The sequence below is a fragment of the Larimichthys crocea genome, chromosome X, assembly GCF_000972845.2.
Source record: "Larimichthys crocea isolate SSNF chromosome X, L_crocea_2.0, whole genome shotgun sequence".
Classification (NCBI taxonomy): domain Eukaryota; kingdom Metazoa; phylum Chordata; class Actinopteri; family Sciaenidae; genus Larimichthys; species Larimichthys crocea.
This window is the reverse complement of record NC_040020.1, coordinates 21,302,746-21,321,999: the sequence shown is the minus strand read 5'-3', so window position 1 is coordinate 21,321,999 and position 19,254 is coordinate 21,302,746. Positions and strand designations below refer to the sequence as shown.

At 40.7% G+C, this 19,254-nt stretch overlaps 2 protein-coding genes across 2 annotated transcripts; both read left to right on the top strand.

Annotated features, from left to right (window-relative positions):
- Positions 1-489: 489 nt before the first annotated feature.
- Positions 490-5,241, top strand: cav2 (caveolin 2). The gene is made up of 3 exons (XM_010746836.3): positions 490-916; positions 1,192-1,379; positions 3,115-5,241. Exons 1-3 carry the CDS (start codon positions 767-769, stop codon positions 3,263-3,265), a joined length of 489 nt encoding a protein of 162 aa, XP_010745138.1. The 5' UTR covers positions 490-766; the 3' UTR covers positions 3,266-5,241.
- Positions 5,242-9,107: 3,866 nt separating this feature from the next.
- On the top strand, positions 9,108-19,029 carry cav1 (caveolin 1). Its single transcript, XM_010746835.3, has 3 exons — positions 9,108-9,470; positions 10,423-10,590; positions 16,882-19,029. Exons 1-3 carry the CDS (start codon positions 9,435-9,437, stop codon positions 17,221-17,223), a joined length of 546 nt encoding a protein of 181 aa, XP_010745137.1. The 5' UTR covers positions 9,108-9,434; the 3' UTR covers positions 17,224-19,029.
- Positions 19,030-19,254: the final 225 nt, after the last annotated feature.

Genomic DNA, 19,254 nt, shown 5'->3' with positions numbered 1-19,254 from the left:
CAGTATACAAGTAACATTGGGGTGAGGTCAGACCTCTATCACCACAAATTAATTCACCTCTATGTCAAACACCGGCTGCTTGAGGAAAATGTCTTCCTGTTGTGCTTCATGTTTAAACATCTAAGGACCTGCAGACATTCTAACAATGTTGGCTGTTGTGTTAACAAAGAGTGATAAATCCACACAGAGCAAAAATAACACTTGTGGTGAATCAACTCAACAGGTTGAACAGTGTATTCAGCTAAAGCAACAATAATACACAGCCTTTTATAGATATAATATATGTCGTGGGTGTTTCTTTGCAAACTACAAAGTCTGGAGGAAAATTTTAACTGGTGTTTTTTTGCACATTAATCCATTACATTTTCCAAAACATCACTATTTATGCTAGGGAAAAAATGCCTACACTTCAATAACTACTTTAAGAAAGAAAAAAAAGTTGTAAAAACAAACAAAAAAGCCTGCAGGTTCATCATGCTTAATCACATGGCTGAAGAGGGTTGGTGTGTTCAGCTGGCATTAAACGCTGAGGATTTCTGGGTCTTCATGGTTCATGACCGGAGGCCAGTACACTACACAGTAGCGTCAGTCATCACTGAGCTCGTGAAATGGTGTTGGGAAGTGACTTTGAGCTTGTTGTGTCTCCGCTGCCCCACGCTGCGCTGCTTTCCATACGGGGCGGGGTGCCGCTCAGTCCGGCGCACAGCGCAGAGCGCACCGTCACCAGCTGCTCTCCCTGCACCGTCTGCCTGTTTCACTGTAGAACATGGGTCTGGAAAAGGAGAAATTGGACACGAGCATAATTATGGATGAAGATGAGTTCAACAGATCGATAGAACCCATTCTGTCGAAGAAAGGGAAGGTGTATACACCGGAGCCGGACCGAGATCCAAACGACATCAACGCGCACTTGAAGGTAATGTCTGTACACTGTGTGGAAAGTGAAACTGCACATGGTTGCGATTGTCAAGCTGATTTATCTACAGTTAACAAGTATTGTAACCATCTTGTTCACATGAAACAAGCTGTGGGATTGGTCATCTGCAGTGTGAATAGCTGGAAGTCGCTGCCTGCGCTTCAATCCATCATTTACAAACACCTTCCTGCTGCCAGTGCTGGTCATTATTATTATTATTATTATTATTATTATTCAAAGGTTATTGTGTGTCCGTTACTTGTGTGCTCTGACAGGTTGGCTTTGAAGATGTCATCGCTGAGCCCACCTCCACTCACAGCTTCGACAAAGTGTGGATAGGAAGTCACGCCGCGTTCGAGGTGATCAAATTCATCTTTTACCGCCTCCTGACCACACTGCTGGCCGTGCCTATGGCGTTCATCCTCGGAGTGGTGTTCGGGGTGCTGAGCTGCATCCACATCTGGTAGGAAGAAGTTCATCTCAACCTGCAGGTTTCAGCTGGATGCTCTTTTTTTTTAGCCTGGGTTGCTTGACACAGTGTCAAATGTTGCCAGACAACTTCTTTTTTTTTTTAAGAAAACAGTACAAAAGCATAATTTTATGGGGAAGTCATTAGACATTAAATACTTCTAATTATAATAATTTGGGAAAGGTAACCAGTAAACTTGATGATAACTACTTCAAAGAGATTAAAAAACACATTATAGTGATTTCTTTTTATATATAGTGAGTTTTTAAAAGGATCATATTAAGCTTAAACTGAGTGCTGTAAACATATTATATCTTCCCATATGAAGATTATATAATCAGTATAGTAATGCAATCATTCTATTAATATTATAAAAGTATGATTGTATCTCTTCAAACCCTGTTTTGAGAACCAAAAACAGTCTAAATTGCTGTGGGAACATTATGGGACTTTTCCTCAGGGGCCACTGCCTCTTACCAGCATGCTTGTTCTGGCTCTTTAGGAAAATATTGACAGAAGGTATTTTTACAGTTAACGTCACATGTAGTTTAAAATTGAAACATTAAGTCATGCGTTTTGTTTTTATACCTTTATTTGGATAATTATGTCATGTTATGTTCATGACAGCTATAAGCATCCACATCAAGTTAAACCAGGTGCCTGCAGGTTTCCGAGCGACTCGTGCAATACATGCATAGAGTCCTTTTATTAACACTTGATGAAACAACATTTTATGCAATGAAGTAAGCACTGTATGGAAAGTTGGGAAGAATGTTGAGTTCCACTGGTAGTGGAAAAAAAAAGAACGCCCCAAGCCCTTTGCTGGCATTCTAGCAGTAATGTACAGTCCTATTTGCAAACCAGAGTGGGACATTCTTCAGACACAGATACTTTCGCATGACCTTTCACCCAGGTGAGTTCACAAGTTCTGGTTGATTTCTTCAGCTCCAGTGTGTAAAGGAGGAAGTCACCACAAGGTATTCGTCAATAGAGGACTGTGTGGTGACGCCGAGCTGGTCAATACATGTGGAATGTCAGGAAGGGCAATCACACAGAGGGGTGCTGCTTCAAAGGAGAACACAGCTTTCACAGCACTTTTTGTTTTATGTAATATGATGAAGTGATGGTCAGAAGGTGCAGAAACAGCATGATGCGGTTCTTTGCAGAGTTTTTTTAAGACAGAAAATTAGACGAGATGCAGGAAACAAAGCTCATACACATTTATATTGCTTGTTTGGACATTATGACCTAGCTGAGGATTAAAAGAGCAAACTATGTCAATCAGCGGCATCCTTGAGTAAACCTGCTGTGCAACATTGTTGAGAATATGGACCAATAAATCTTTTTGAAAGCTAGGTTGCAGGGACAGCAAGTTTGATACATAAAGTTTAAAACAATTCCCTTTGAACATTAGTAAGACTCTGAGCCTTAATCTACTCTGAGAAGGACATTTGTACCAACTACCAATAAAATTGATGGTTTGATGGGTACAAGGAGTTGAGAGAATGAAACAGAGCAAAATAAGTCTGAACTGATGCTCCTAATCAGGTAGTTCTCCTTATGCACTGAAGTTATATAAAATCAATACCAGCAAAATCAATAAAAATGCAATGTACCTTTTTTAGGGTCTTTCAGGGACTTTCTCACATTTGTCCAACTTAAAGCAGGTTTCACTGATTGTACTTTCTGAAGGATTCTCCTCTGTGACTTCTTGATCTTGTCATTCCAGGTTGGTGATGCCAGTGATCCAGTGCTTCTTGATGCTCTTACCATCAGTCCAGGTGGTGTGGAAGAGTTTGACAGACATGTTCATAACTCCACTCTTCCACAGTATGGGAAAAATCCTGTCCTCTGTTCAAGTGAAGACCACAGAGAACTGATGCAGACACCCCCCTGTGCCTATGGAGAAAGAAAAATAAAGAGTGAATGATGCACGTATTGGAATACAGGAGTAAAATATGAAATCCTGAAGAGAAAACAATGAAAACTAATGATACATACACCAATAAATAGAAAGATTAGGCTCAGCAATTTGATAATTTGCAAAAACAAGATATCTTAAAAACATGTGTTACATATAATCAGGTATATTTCAGTGTTCATATTGAAACTTACATCTACTGTACTTTTATCCAAGATTAAGATGCCATTTATTAACCTGCAGATCAACAGATCCATGATCGTGGTCACACGGTTTGTTAGTCACATCACCATAGTGAAGTAAATAGTTGTGATACCAAACATGGAGTTGTTTTGCTGATTGTGACCAAAAAAAGATTATTGTCATTCCATTTGACTTTGTGGCTGAAAGAATCAATTGGAGGAGTGTAATATTAAGGCAAACTTACTGCTGACTTGCTGAGAGATGTAAGATTTCTGCTTTTATATATATATTGTATATATTGCAAATAATTCAACTAGAAGTTGAATGTACTGAACTTAATCAGAGTAGCTAGTCTGAGAGAACGGCATATTAATAATAAATGCTAAAATGCAGCTTGTTGCACATTTTCAAGCTTATTTTACTGTAACTGCTGTGTTGATTTCACAGTGTGTTGGCAATAATATTGGGCATTTGCTTTATATGGACCTAAACTTTTTGCAATATAGTTGTTTTAACATGTTACTGAACTATGTCAAAAAACAGGATTGGATATCATCGGAGGGGTGACTTTCTAATTTATTATTTATGCAACGACCAATTCTTGCTTGGCAAACTCTGACTTTTGGCATGTCTGACATAAGAGGGTGAACCATATTTCTTATTGTATTTGATCAAGCTGAGACTCTGGTACATGTACGTATATTTTTTGCAGTATATTTGATAGAGTTGAGTTTTAGGTACAAGCCTGCACAGTTCCCACTTGCTATGAGCTGTACAATCTAAACTTTAGAAGGCGACGTCAAGAGAATTGGTGTAGCAGTTATGGAGATGAGTGTCTGGTACATATTTACACTGATTGGTGCATTCTGAACAGATTTCAACTTTTCTATTGTATACTTTAAATTTGTAATTTAAAGTGCAAATCCTCCTCTAATAAACAGACACATACATGTCAGCTGCCTGTTTCCACATCCAGCATTAGCTTTCATGTGTTTCTGTCATCCTTTTGCTGCTGAGAAAAAACATCTGCTTGTGTAGCTACTAGATGTGTCACGTTCATTAGAAGATAGTTGCTAACTTTGTTTGCAGTTTGCTGCTGGGCAGGTCATGCTGCTTCTTCAAACAGGACACAGAGACTGAACCGTTGCCGTTATACCAAAACACTGAAGTAAAAGTGGCTAAAAAGCTCAGTAAAGCTGTAGACTCAGATGATAATTGTCTTTTAGTTCATTACTGTATATCGTTTGTAGTGGATGTTTATCCAGATTTGTAGGGTTATAGCTCTAAATAATAGTTAATACAGCGTGTTACTCAAGATTTTACTGCAAGTAACCAGAACACAGAGAGTCAGACTCAGAAGAAGATACTGTATGTGTGATGTGATGTCTTATTTCCAGCTGACAACTGAAAGTCAGCAGTCCTTTTTGAACCATTTCACTGATGTTAGACAGCTGACAGCATGCCAGTCGGTATGCCTGTGTTTAGTTTTTCAACTCTCAGAGGAAAGTTAGGGTAGGGTTGTGCAATAGTGGTAGACACAGGTGTGTGGCTAAAGCTTTTTCTCTGCTCAGCAAAACCATGTAGCACTAATTAACCTCACCTCAGCCCAGCTAATGTTCAAAAGCTATATATCCATTTTAGTCCAATGAATTATAATGTGACATGCATCTGTCAGGAGAAAATACCGCCTTCATATGTTTGTCAAATCGAATCAAATTTGTTCCTTGTGACCAAAATAAAGATATGTTTTCCTCCAGGTAATGTTTCTCTGTGTGGTTTCTTCTTCTTCTTCTGTGAAATGCAGCTCAGTGCCAGAAAGGTCTCATAAATCTCTTTGCTGAGATTGCATAAGATATTTTCCTATACAAAGATGAGCTGTGGGTTGATGGAACATCACCTGAGGCTTTGCTGTTAGACCTGCAGGCCTGCACAGCATTTCTCCCTGATGCCTGTCAGCACTCTGTAAGTTTGTGATGTTTCATGCTCTGTGACAGTTTTGTGAGACCACTACCACTGATACTGCTATTTACTATAAAAATAGTAGTATCAGTGGTAGAGGTCTCACAAAACTGTCACTTAGGTTAAAATTGCATTACCCTGCATTTTTACCCAACCCTAACCCTGCGATGTACTTCAGCACTAAAAGCCTGCTGCTTCAGTGGTGTTCAGCCATAAAGGCACAGAAGTCTTTTGTTTTCTTGAGCATCTCAAGCACACATACTTTTTGTTGTATTTTAAATGAACAGACTGGACCATGGTTCTCACCTTAACTTTAACAATTTACAGTCATACACAGCACACAGGCTGGGAGGATCTATGACGACTATGCTATCTATGCTGACATCACTGTTGAAGAATTTTTTGCATGCAGCTTTCTCCTGTGAAGCTCAGTTGCTTTGACTTGCGTTGCCGCTTGTGACTGGAATAAAGTGCAAAACAACAAGCCAATTGCAGCCCACAGTGAAACAAAGCTGTGTGATGTTTTTAAATGCAAGTAAACTCAAGGGACATCTGAATGCTGTTTTCTGCCGTGTTTCAGCCATGATAGTAGTAGTAGTAATTACGTAACTGTAACAACTATGCCTCCCAAATATGCTGCGATAAATATAAAAAAAATTACACTTACTGCAACTGATGATAGCATGACTGGCTGTCCTCATGTCTAACAATAGCCTCCAAAGTGTTCAGCAGCTGCGGTTAACCTCTGACCTTTCTGACTGGTGAGCAAACACAACTTCCACAAGGACTTTTAGTAATGATTCTAATGGACTTGTATTTATACAGCATTTTTCTGGTCTACTGACCCCCCAAAGCACTTTTTTGCTGATGCTCCCACTAATACTGTTGCTGTTGGGAAAACTACTATAACCACTGCTGCTCCGTATAATACCACTGTCACTCCTATACTAACACAGACCTAAAGGAGGCCACAGCCTATGCCTCTTCCAAAGTCAAACTCTGCGACTAGACTGACGTGGCTGCCTCGATAAGGCTGAGCTCTGTGCTCCAACTCCAAAGTCAAGGTTAGGTTTATTTAGTTTCAGGCAGACAGACTGATTGGCTCGCTGTACAATGTGCTGTGTGTGACCTGAAGTCATTTAGGCTAGCTCAGGCAAGCATTGTGTCTTGTTTTGATCCAACAGAATCATCACACATATAGATGGATGAAGACCTTATTATTATATTATATTATTCTATTACTGCTGTGGTAATGTTATTTTACTGTTATAATGCATTTTTTTACAGCTACCAATACTGTGGATATATTCTTAATGGTTCCTGTCACTAGTTCTCTAACACTTCCTCTGTGATAGTCAGAGATTTCTACCAGTCTCATGTCTATGGAGCTACATTTAGCATCTGTGATAGTTGCATCACATGTGTGTTGGTAAATATGCCAATGTGACAAGATGTCACACGCCTTTTACTGTGTGCAAATGAGTTGCATAAGCTCTTATTTTGTCATGCCTTTAAAGATGTCATTTTTGAGCTACCAGTTGTTGTTGTTGTTGTTGTTGTTGTTTCAAGGTCAGAAAGGTTATCCTGACATTGAGCATTCACTGTAATCATGCAGATTCTCAACAAACACCCTCCAGACTTGGAACCCCTCTGGCTCTGGTACAGAATCAGCATTTTATATACAGCCTTCTGTCACATTTACATGTTTTTGAGAGTCTGATCATGAACCTACCCACTATAATGTGATATCGTCGTGGAGGTCATGGAGCAGCCACATATTAACGTCACTGTCTACATCCCATAGCCTGAAAGTTGACTTGGTATCAAGTGAAGCTTGATTTGAAACAGGTTTAACTTGGTTATTTGATCGGTGCTCAGTGCCACACCCAATAAGAGACACAAACTGATTCACAAAGAAAATAATTTCAATCTTTCAGTTTCAGTGTATTTACTTTATATAAAAGAGAAAAATAACAAGCACTAATGCTTTGACTAATGTATTTCCCAGTGATCATCATAGTTCAACTTCTCTTTGAATATGAATAGTTAAAATGCTGAATCATGATGATTTAAAAAACTAGTGTGTAGAATGTGGCATCTAATGGTGTAGTTTCTGAATGCAACTCCCTCGTCTCAACATCTCCCTCCTAACATTAAGGAGAAAACATGGTGGCATTTGAAAAACACATATTACCCTATACCTTAGAGCCAGTGTCTTTTTGGTGTTATTAAAAATCCCTTTAGCAACACACTTTTTTAAGTTAAATAACATTAACAGTTGCAGGCAGATTAGAGATACCTCACATTTTTGTTTGGTCAAAATCTGACAAAAGGTTAAAAGCAGTAGTGAAGTGAAGCCAATGCAGAAGTGCCAAACATGTCAGTTCCTCAAAACAGCCAGTTGAATTTGGCTACAAAACAAGTGAATCTCTATAAGCCCCCTATGTTAAAATGCTCATTTGCCCATTCATTACAGCTGTACTGGGGTTGATTTTTTATATAACTTGCTTGTTTAAATTATATTAAAGCTTGAAGTTATGCATAATTGAGAGTGTTACAGGCAGCTTGCTTGAGCAACTGGGCTTCATTCAGCCTGCCTCCGCTCCACCCATGATTTTGCCAATTTTTAGAAGCAGGACTGCCAAGATGGCCACAGCCAGAGCAACTACAATTTGGGCTTCACAACAGCTCTTGTGAAACCTATTAGTGATCTCACAGAGACTACGTCCATGTTTTATACAGTCTATGGATGTAACATGTTAACATGCTGTGAGACTGTGATAGTTGTGGTTACTGCTACCAACAGGTTTTGGATTTATTTCCAACATTTATAACTGCATTATTGCCAGATAAACAGGAAAAACAATGGGCAAATGGATTTAAAACCCAGCAAACCATAAAAGTTTCTTAGTAATTGTCCATAGTTGATATAAGTATGATACATTATATTAGAAAGTTACTACTATAATTATGAAGTGGTAATGGGCTACCAAAGGACAATCAAGATTTGTTCATTTTTTAAAGAATATTCAGATGTTTTACAGAATACACCGCCTCTCCATGTCACTCTGAAATATGCATGTTGCTCTAAAATAAAAAGCACATTCAAAGTCTAAAAGATGTGAAAACAACCTGCTACTGAGTGCCCACCATAGACTATATATAAATCTTTATGTACAGTCAATGGTGCCAAGTCGTTTATTTGAGAACCACTCCCATCAGACGCACCCAAACATTACTCCTATCACATGTTAAAAACAGCTGAGTGTGCCAGCTGGTGTCACTCCAAGGTGAGTTGTTAGAAGAATGTAAACAATAATGACCAGCATGTCTTCCCAAACTCTGTAAAGCTTAGAATAACAGCTGGAGTGTCAGTCCAGGCTGTAAATATTAGATAAACGTATTTTCTGTAGATGACAGACATAGCTCTATGTCTGTGCTTTAAAACTCCTCTAAGTCTCTGTTCTACTCGTTGCTTTTTGATTTCGAGTATACTTTTCCTGCTCTCTCTTTCTCCTATAACCACTTGAGTTGGTCTCCCTGAGGCTAAGGTATGGCAAATACACACACCTTGTCATTCCCAATTAACGCCCACATTTCACTGAACAAAAAGCTTTTTATACTCTGCCTTGATCCCCAAATAAAGTAATTCCACGCCAGCCACAACCCCCCTTTAGTTTAAAATCACGTCAGTCTCTCCTCCAGCCGAGCAGGTTACGCGGTGGCTCTCCTGTCTCTGCTCACAGGTGACTCCCGGGCTGCGAAGACGCGCGCTGCGGGATCCGAGGAAACACCGGAGGTCTCCCCTCACAGCTCTGGTATTAAATTCTAGTCACGTTCGCGAAAAGGGCAGGAATTAGATCACCATACAGGTCCCTGAGAAGAGCCCCGGTCCTCTCATTTTTGCCTCCACGCCTCCCACTCAACTTCCTATATTGTCTTCTTGTCTGTTTCAACGCGCTAATCTATTCAAACTTGAGGACAGCATGACAGGAGGACTGAAGGACGGCGAAACAGACGAGGTACAGTATGGCTCTCCTACAGCTGGCGCTGTTTATAGTTTAATGTTTTTAGCTGACATGGAGGGGTTTGTTTTACCGGGAAGTTGATTATTCTCGCTCATAATTTGCACCCATGAAGGAAATTTGGATGTTTTTCCAACTCCAGAGTGCTGTCCTCTCTTTTTTTCTGGCACCTAGTCATGAACGCTTCTCCCACACACGCTGAGGGAATGTGAAGGTTCGTTGAGTATACATTAGCATATTGGTGTGAACTTTTACCTGATAAAACCTTTATTAACAGAACAACCTATTAACGTTTTACGCATCACATTTTGACATTTTCATGCGTAAAAGCGCAATGGAGAGTCACCCATATCTTTTTTTCCTGACATGAGATTTGAATCATAAATCATGCACATGTTTGAAAACTAACTAATGATCGATGTCATGTCTGTGTGAGTATACTTGAAAATGTGCTTGAAAGATTCACGGACAGAGAAGGACAGTGTGGCATCAGAGGGATCTTTACGCACTCCAAACGAACGTCCTTCACCTACTTTACTTACATATGTCCATATATGCACAAGTCAGATTACAAATGTAGTTGATAACTCTTGCTTGTTCAAAAATATCCGAAGAAATATGGGGGAAAAAAGAGAGAATGGTTGGAATATTGTTGGAATATGCGCTTTTACGCATTCCTTTAAAACGTTGCCATGCTCACAGGTTCACGTTGAATTAACTGTATGTCAGGTCAGAGTATTAGATTTCTGTCCGGGTGGTGAGGACCCCTTGCGGCTGGATCGAGGGGTGTGGTGCTTCACGTTCTATTCATTTAAACCCATCCCTGTTTGTGGGGCAGGCTGGTAACTCGTAGCTCGCAGTCTCTCTCCCTCTCAAGATCCAGCGCACTGCACACTATCCCTCCTCCTCTTCACTCTCTTCTCTCTTTGCCTCCTCCGGATCCTGACAGGAGTTTCTGCATTCGCCGTTCATCCGAAAACAAGGGAACATATACAAACCTAACAACAAAGACATGGACAACGACAGTCTGAACGAGAAGACGATGGAGGATGTCCACACCAAAGAGATCGACCTGGTCAACCGGGACCCAAAGCGCATAAACGACGATGTTGTCAAGGTGAGTGAAACCTGGAAGGATTTATATTTGGAGTTAAGCGCGCAGATGGTGCGAGTTCACTCTTTATATTTGTGCCTACTGAAAGTTGTGCCTACACAACTTCAGAATACCTGTTGCACTGTCTGCACTTAACTTGTGCTCAGTTGAGCCGCCTGGCAATAACTGTAAACTAAAATAAACTGTGCCAAAGTGTAGGAGCTGTCAGATTGATGTTACGTGCGGGTGCGCGCGTCAGTGGTGCCTGGCAGTACTTTTGCGCACTCTATTGCGCGCTGTGGTTCACGGCACTGACTTTCCCCTATTAGGAAGCAGCTTTGCAGAGCTATTAGGGCTCATTGATGCAATACAATGAAAAGCTATCCACATGTGTAAATATCTGCGCGTCCGCACAAGAAGCGGACCCGAAAACTCGCTCCAACAGAGGAAACATTACGAATTTCCTGTTGTTGGAACACACATTTCCCACAGTCCTTGTTGCACACGCCTTGCTTTTGGGAAAGTAGAATTCTTTCCATAAGAGAGTAGCCTCCTCAACCGCACGCATAGCAAGAGTTTATTTTGTTTAAAGGAGTTAGCAGAGGGGGAGAGGTTGCAGCAGCAGAGGAGTGGCGCGCTGGAAGCCACCTGACGCGTCTGCATGGTAGCGGGGAGCAGCACGGCCGCGCTCCTCTACCACATGAGGCCAGTTTTTTTTCAAAAGAGTGGGGTCAAACGACTCACTGCGAGAGACAGCAGGGGTCAGCTCTTTGAAATGCCTGAACTCTGCCTTGTTAAAACAGGGAAACACCCAAGTAGCTGGATATACTGAAGGGATATCCCTCACCACTCCCCACCTCTCCTCCCTTCTTTCCTCCCATTCTAGTCCACTCTTCCCTCCCTCCCTCCTCCCTGCCTGCAGTTGCTGTTCGCGTCAGAGGAGCAAATATCCATGTGTCGCGTTTTATTGGCTGCTGTCAGATTCTAGATGATGACAGTCTGATATCTTTGATTTCCATGATTAGAATAATCATCTTTATAGATAACCTTTTACTGTTGGGTGATTCTGTGAATAAAGTAAATACAGAAAGAGAGTAGATACACACATTAAAGTAGTAACACATGAAATAACTACCAGCTACTGATGCCACCTCAGAGTGAGAAGGAAAGCACATGTGAGATTGTTTAAGTTTATTTATGTGAAATGTGATGGCACAATGTGACATCATCACATGTGAAGTAGCATTTTGAAATGTTGAATCTACAAATCACATGTTCTCATCTCAGGACATGTGAATTTATCACTTGTGAAATGTCTGAAAGCCACATTTCCCACGTGACATGCTGCTTCACATGTGATGAATTTTCTTTTTAATAAGAGAAAGAATGTAGTAAAGCTTGAATCATCTCTTCTCTTTGAAGAGAGCAATTTTCATTTCAACTTATCTTTAATCTTTTTGAGAAAGTGAACTTCAACCTTCACTACTCCCGTTTTCTTCTTCTCTCTCCTCTCCTTACCACCGCTCATTGCTTTCTCTCCCTCCCAGTTCTCCTCCATTGTGACAATGAGTCAGAGTCTCCTTCCAGTCTCAGAATAGAATGCAGCTTTATGATTGCCCCGCCCCTCTCTAATCAACTCAAGGGACGCTGGTGAAATGATGTGAAAGCACATGCGAGAATGAAAACTGTTAAGAGTCTGAGACTTAGCACCTGCGACCAGTGGTGAAAAGTAAATATGTAGGTTTATTCAAGTATTTTATACAAGTGTATAAGTATTTTTGAATGCAGGTCTTTTACTTTTAATGTGCTATTTTCACATTGTGATATTGTTACTTCAGTAAAGTTACTTCATCCACCACTGTGCTAAACTGTTTGGAAAAACAGTCTAAATCCTTCCGCACCTCTGACACATGTAGAGAAATACTTTTGGTTTATTTTCAATCATGAGGAGCCCAAAGGTGCTCACTGCCTCCCACTGGATTTCAGGATAAACCCTGGTGAGCTTGTAGTTTTTACAGTTTGCTGCAGCTCTGAGGTTCTTTGAGGTCAATGAAACAGCTCTGCCAAGTGGAAGCGTGTGTTTGGTGCGCCCCAGTGAAAAATACAAGCAGGGAATCCCTTCCAGCAAACCCCATCCTGCAGTCCACAGTGATCACACACACACACCCCCACATACAGCACTCACATATAAATGTGTGTACTGTGCATGTAGGCATGCTGTACACATGCACACACCCACAGCATTTTTGTAATCAAAGGAATACAAGCTGTGCTCCTGTAGCGGCTGCAGCTGGCCTCAATCACCTGGCCACATCAAACAAGTTCCATTACTGACATGCATGTGGAGTTTACCCTGCGAAGAGAGTTTTTGCCTCTGGAGAATTTGTGGGGCTTTATATAGCAGAGAGGATGGGTCAGGAGAGTGAAAATGCCCCCACTGGAGACAATTTCTGAGAAGGAGTTGTGAGAAGTTTGAACTCCAGTTGCAGATCCAGGTCACCAAGGTCAAACTGAAAGGAATGAAAGACTCCCTCTGGCGCTGCAAAGCTTACGATTGGTTGACGCTTGATCATACTCGAACACCTCATTCTGGGATGATCTCATTATAAATTTGTGTGAAACTCTATACTTCAGCTGTGTTTTTACCACAGCTAAAATGAAACTCTTTCAAACTCAGTGTAGTGAGATTTGTTCCAATCCAAATGTTATGCAAATGTAACAAAACTATGTCACAAAAATAATATGCAAAAGAGCGACTGAAGCACAAAGAAGCAACGCTTCTTCTTAGATTCATTCAAACAGATTTAGTTAGTAGTTATTACTTGAACTAAACAATTTTAGCGAATAGAGTGAAATGAGCCTGACGTCTATGTCTGTTGGTCACATACAGTATGTCTCTGACGCCAGTCATCTTAATCACTGTCCTGAAACAAACCTGACACGTCCCCTGACTACCAAAGCCCCTCAAACCAACAAAAGAGTCCATTAATGTGCTCTGCTCTGACCTTCTCCTCCAGAGGCCCACTTTGTCTGTTCAGGCATAGTTGACAGCCTGAAGATAGAGCTCTGGAAATAGCACATCGCTTTATTTACTCAATATTACAGTTGCCCTGGCGACTGGTCACATGCTGACCCTGAGACTCCATTGTTTCATATCAAACTTGATTGGACTGCAGAGATCCACACTTTGACCGGCATAACTGTGGCTGCTGTTTGTGTTTGAAATGTCTTTTTATGCTGTTTATGCCCATATTTGGTTATCATTATTAAATTTCTTCATTCAACAACTGTTGAATCAACCTAAAATGTTTTTTTTTCTGTGACCTTTTGATAAAAAATCCTCCCTGCTGACCACATACCTGTCTTCATATACTATTGAAATAAATGTAAATTATATCACTTTCTTGCTAAAATTCAAATCAACAAAAATCAACAATAGTATAACAAAAATAAAAATAAAACATCTTACGTCTGTAGCAGCAAACAATCTACTGTTGAGACTGCAGGTGATGTTTTTTTACACTCAACATTAAAGTTGCCAAACCTTAGGTAACGGCGATGATTTTCCTCATAATGTTGCATACAGAACAGTATTTAGAAGTCGTGGAAAGAAAACAGCTGCAAACAGCTTCACTATATAAAGTCAAACCTCTCCGCCGTCCTGCTGTGGTTGTGTTCCTGCCTCTCTGCAGAAGGCCCTCATTTAGTCTCAATCAAAGTTCTGGAAACTGGAGCAGAGTGGGTCCACTTTAAAATTTGTAGCTGTGGAAAAATTAAATGGACGCTGCGCTGGTTTTGTGGCTGCAGTCAGATTTATATTATAAGGCTGCAGTGAGCTCCGCCAGTTGATGCCGTGTGAGAGTCTTTATGCTGCTGCTCGGACTGAAAGAATTGGACCTACAGGCTGCTGTTTCAAGGCAAAGAAAATAAAAGTAATGCATATTTAAAGAGCTGTGTTCCAAAACATGCAGGATTGGAAAACACTTATTCTCACATAATGAATAACAGCACGGAAATTAAGTTTTATAGTCACTGTAACTGTTTGCACTCACTATGTGTTTAAGAATTATGAACTTCAGAAATGAAAGGCTGGAGCTAGGAGATGGTTAGCATATAGACTGGAAACCACCAAAGCTCACTTTTAATTTGTTTGCTTAATAAAAGAGTTAAGCTGTGTGTTTTTTTTTTACATTACATATTTGAACTGATCAAACAAAAGGCATACAGCGTGTTAATTAGTGAGCTACCAGAGGTGCTGGTTACCTTCTGATGGAACCAAGCTAATTAAAAAGCTTTTTTCATGACCTCATGCTGCCGAGTTCAGCTAACTGACTTTCTCTTCTCATCTGACTTTGAAAAAAAAGCAAATAATCAGATTTCCCAAAACTATTCCTGCAGTCTTACTCCATTAAAATCCTAAAATATCTCCATTCAAACATTGATAGCTGCCATTACAAAACAGAATCTGATTTCCTCTTTGAAGTGAGTATCTTAAAAATAGAGATAAGTATATCAAGTTAAAAGTTATTTTTTTCAGAGATCTAAAGCGGTAAAAGGGTAATGTTCCAACAGTCTTTTCATGTAAGTGGGCATCACGCTGCCTAAACACTGAATAGTATCTCACTTAGGAATGAAACACTTCACTTTTCCATTTCACTGTCAGCGTGACACTGGATAATATCTGTGTGACTTATTGATATTACAGCCATTAGTCCTCAGTAGCAGTAACTGTTCTGTTAGACAAGACACAGTTTCCAAGTAACTGTAAAATAAATATTGACTCTGTGCTCAGAAGCCTGTGGAGAGGATGGGAGGGAGAGTCTGCATTGTGTTTACAGTGTGCGAGTTGCCACTTTTCCCTCCGTACCGTAGGTCAGGTCACAGACACTTGCAGAGTTGGCTTGTCTACTTTAGAGGCCGGAGAAATGTGTTTACAGTGAAAGAAGCACAATGTTCTTGTTCATAATGAGAGGTGGAGGAAGGGAACCACATCTGTCAATCAAACACAGTGGGCGGTACAGAGATGTCTTCCTCTTTGGACTCTCTGTTAATAGCATAGTCTTTTGTCCAATCGTGGTGACCACCACTTTAACTGTGTTCCTTCTGTTTACTCCACAAAAACCAAAACTGTAAAACACGTCACTTCCTGCGCACCACAGATTGTTTTCCTAATGGAGACGTACCACACACAGAATGTTTACAACAAAGCTTCTAGGGACCAGCCTGATATTTAGATATCAAACAGTGACATGGTGTCTTTAAACCACCAAGGAGACAAAGTCAAAGCAATGTTGAATTGGTTACATCTGGTCCAACTTGAAAATAGCTGAAGAGGACTGTTTAGTTTGTCCATTGTGGTCCAAATTTAGCCTCAGAGGGACACCTGTTCTATCTATCTATCTATCTATCTATCTATCTATCTATCTATCTATAAAACCAGAAACAGTGTGTGTAGCAATCAGTAGTTTGGGCGTGGCACTTTGTTGGTGGTTACATTGCATGCCAGTCGGTGGTGGAGAGTGGAGATGTAAATCTTGTCAGGATTCCCACCCTCCAACTGACACATGTACAACAGGGAGTGAAGCAGCTGATTTATGTGGAAATAATGAGTTCAGATTTGAAGGCCTATAAAGTTTGTGTGCTGGTTTCATTAGCACTGAATCAGGACTCTTACAAAATACTGTTAGTGGTGGATGAAGGTATTTGACAAGTCATAATGATGAGGCTAATGTGAATGTGTCTTTGTATGCTGGACAGTACGTGTAACTTTCAGTGTGTAATGGTTGCTGGTGCTTTGTTTTCACGTCCAACTCTCACCTTTACTCTAGTTACTAATCGGTTTCATTTTAATATGACCAAAGTTTCAAGATATCCATGAGATTCCTGCTGCCACCCAAATGTGATAGGAGTGAATACAATTTTTGTTTTTCTTACCAGCTGACAGAAACATCCAATGATATTCATGCAAACCAAACAAAAACTTAATCGAATGAATAGCTTATAACTGATCTTTAAGCATTAATAAATACTGTTTTTACCATTAATAAAGCCATTAGTCACGACTGTCCTGCTAAAAGTATCATTACAGATTATTCACAAATACAGTTAAATGTTTTATATTTTTAGTGATGTCAATTATTGTGTATAGTTTCATATTGTATTGCACATATTGTATGTAGGAGGAGACATTTTTACATAATTTTAACATGTATCACAGGATCTGTGGAGAAGTAGCACCTGAAAAGGATCCAAATGAACAATAAACACAAATACTTTGCCAACATTTTCTTACTCTACCATGTCCTCCCTGTTCAGGTAGACTTTGAGGACGTGATTGCTGAGCCTGCAGGGACCTACAGCTTTGATGGCGTGTGGAAAGCCAGCTACACCACCTTCACTGTCACCAAGTACTGGTGCTACCGGCTGCTGACAGCGCTTGTCGGCATCCCTCTGGCACTGATCTGGGGTATCTTCTTTGCCATCCTGTCCTTCATACACATCTGGGCCGTGGTGCCATGCGTCAAGAGCTACTTGATCGAGATCCACTGCGTCAGTCGTGTCTACTCCATCTGCGTGCACACCTTCTGCGACCCGCTGTTCGAGGCCATGGGCAAGTGCTTCAGCAGCATCCGAATCCGCTTGAGCAAGGAGGTGTAGCATCTGCGTGGAGGAGGAGGAGGAGGATTACCGGAAAGAGGGGAGGGAGAACGGGAGGGCTAGAGCCACACAGATGGAGGGAAAAGTCAGAACAAAAAAAAAAGAAAAAAATGGAAAATGAGATGTGAGACTTTTCCAGAGCTGGGCGGAGATTGTTTGGAAGTGAAGGGGCGTGGTCATATGGCACCTGACATCGCCTTTTTTCACCAGCTGTTTGTTTCTCTCCAATGTTGGTGTATCCAAAGGGGTGGGCACAGGAAATCAAAGGGTCATTTTCCGGGGTTTTTGTTGTTTTGTTCAAGTTCTCTCAGTTTTTTTTTTTTTTTTTTTTTTTTTTTTTTATTTCCTCACTGTTAACTTTGTCAAGCAAGCAATCCAGCTCCATATCTGTTTCCTGTTAGTCTTGCCACATGATGTAAATTCCTTCCATTCTTATCATGTCTGTGGAGAGCTTATCACTTTGATTGATTCATGTGAAGAGGGGATGTCAGAGTGTATCACTGTCTTCTCTCGCGCTTTGTGTGTGTGTGTTTGTGTTTTTTGGAGCCGTTGGGGCAGGGCAGGATGGGGGGTTGTTAAGGTCAAAGCAGAGAGAAAGAGTGAGCTCTGCCAAATTCTATCTGACTCAGCGAAAACAAAACAACCACACAAGCCGAACAGTGCAGCAACACCTCTCTCTGCCCCCCCTCCCACCCACACCCCATGACCTCCAACCCACCAAAAACCAACCACCCCATCCCCTCCCCCTTCACCCGGCTTTCCAGCAGTCTGACACACTGAACCTGCCCTTGTTCCTGCATGCACCTACGTCGCCTTGCCAGCAACTCGCCGTCCGCCACCGCCACGCTCTGTGCATCAGCTTCTTACTCCACCTACATCACCATTATCCTCATAATGACATGAGTGTGTGACAGAGAATGTTAGCGTTTCAATTTTACAAGAACTTCTTTTTTTGTTGTTGTTTTTTTAACTCCAATGTGGGTTTTGTGACCAATTTCATTTTTCAGTGAAGCTCTTTTCAAAGCACGTCACCATGTTCCACCATGTTCCACAGTGAATGCTTTTTTCCTACACTACGAATATGAAGAACTTTGAGGGGTTAACTTTCTTTTAATATCATATATGTCTTGTATGGATGCTTATGCAGAAAATGAGACTTTGCAGGCCATGGCCTCAATCCAGTGCACTAATCTATGGGTAAGTATCGTTAGTGAACAGCACATGAAGATCTCCTTTCTATATTTGCAAAGGTAGTAGAATATTAGCCATTACTTTTGCACACTCTGCACTACAGGATGTGTAGTTACAAGCTTGTGTGGAGATTTTTCTTATGCACTGTGCTACTTACACAGGTTAATGCATTGGAATTGGACAATGTGAGGTGAAATGTGTGATTTTAGTTGCATTTTTATTTGTTATCTGGTCATATTTTTGCACCCTGCCCCTCTTTTGTCTTCATATTTCCCCTTATTAGTTTGTTCAGCCGCCCTGCTTCTTTACTGTGGACACGATGCTAAAACAGCATCAAACTGATGCCTCCCACCCCAGAGATGGTTGAAAGGAGAGATGGTTGGGTGGGGTTTCTAGGATGGGGTGGTTGGGTTATGTTTTTTGAGACATCGCTTTGACTCCGTCACCTTCAGTCTACCTGCTGTCTTCTCACAGGGATGGTTATATCACAGCACCTGATCTTTGAATTGAGTGTTTTTAAGCTCTAAAGGTGATATTTTTATAAGATTTTTTTTTCCTTCCTTGCTTTTACTGTACAATATCACGCTGTGCACATTAAAATTTAATATAATCCAGTGTGCATTTGTTTGTTTTTTCTATCCACACTTTCTTTGCCAGGATGGATAAAGTGACCACTAGCATGTGCCTCTGCATGAAAGTCAGATCTTAACAGTAGATTTTTTGTTCTTTTTTTCACTTGTGATATTGAGTCATAGCAAATCTAATTGTATAACCATTCACAGTAGATACTCAGTGACTGGTTTCATTCATCTGTACTGCAGGAACAAGCCAGTTGAAGCG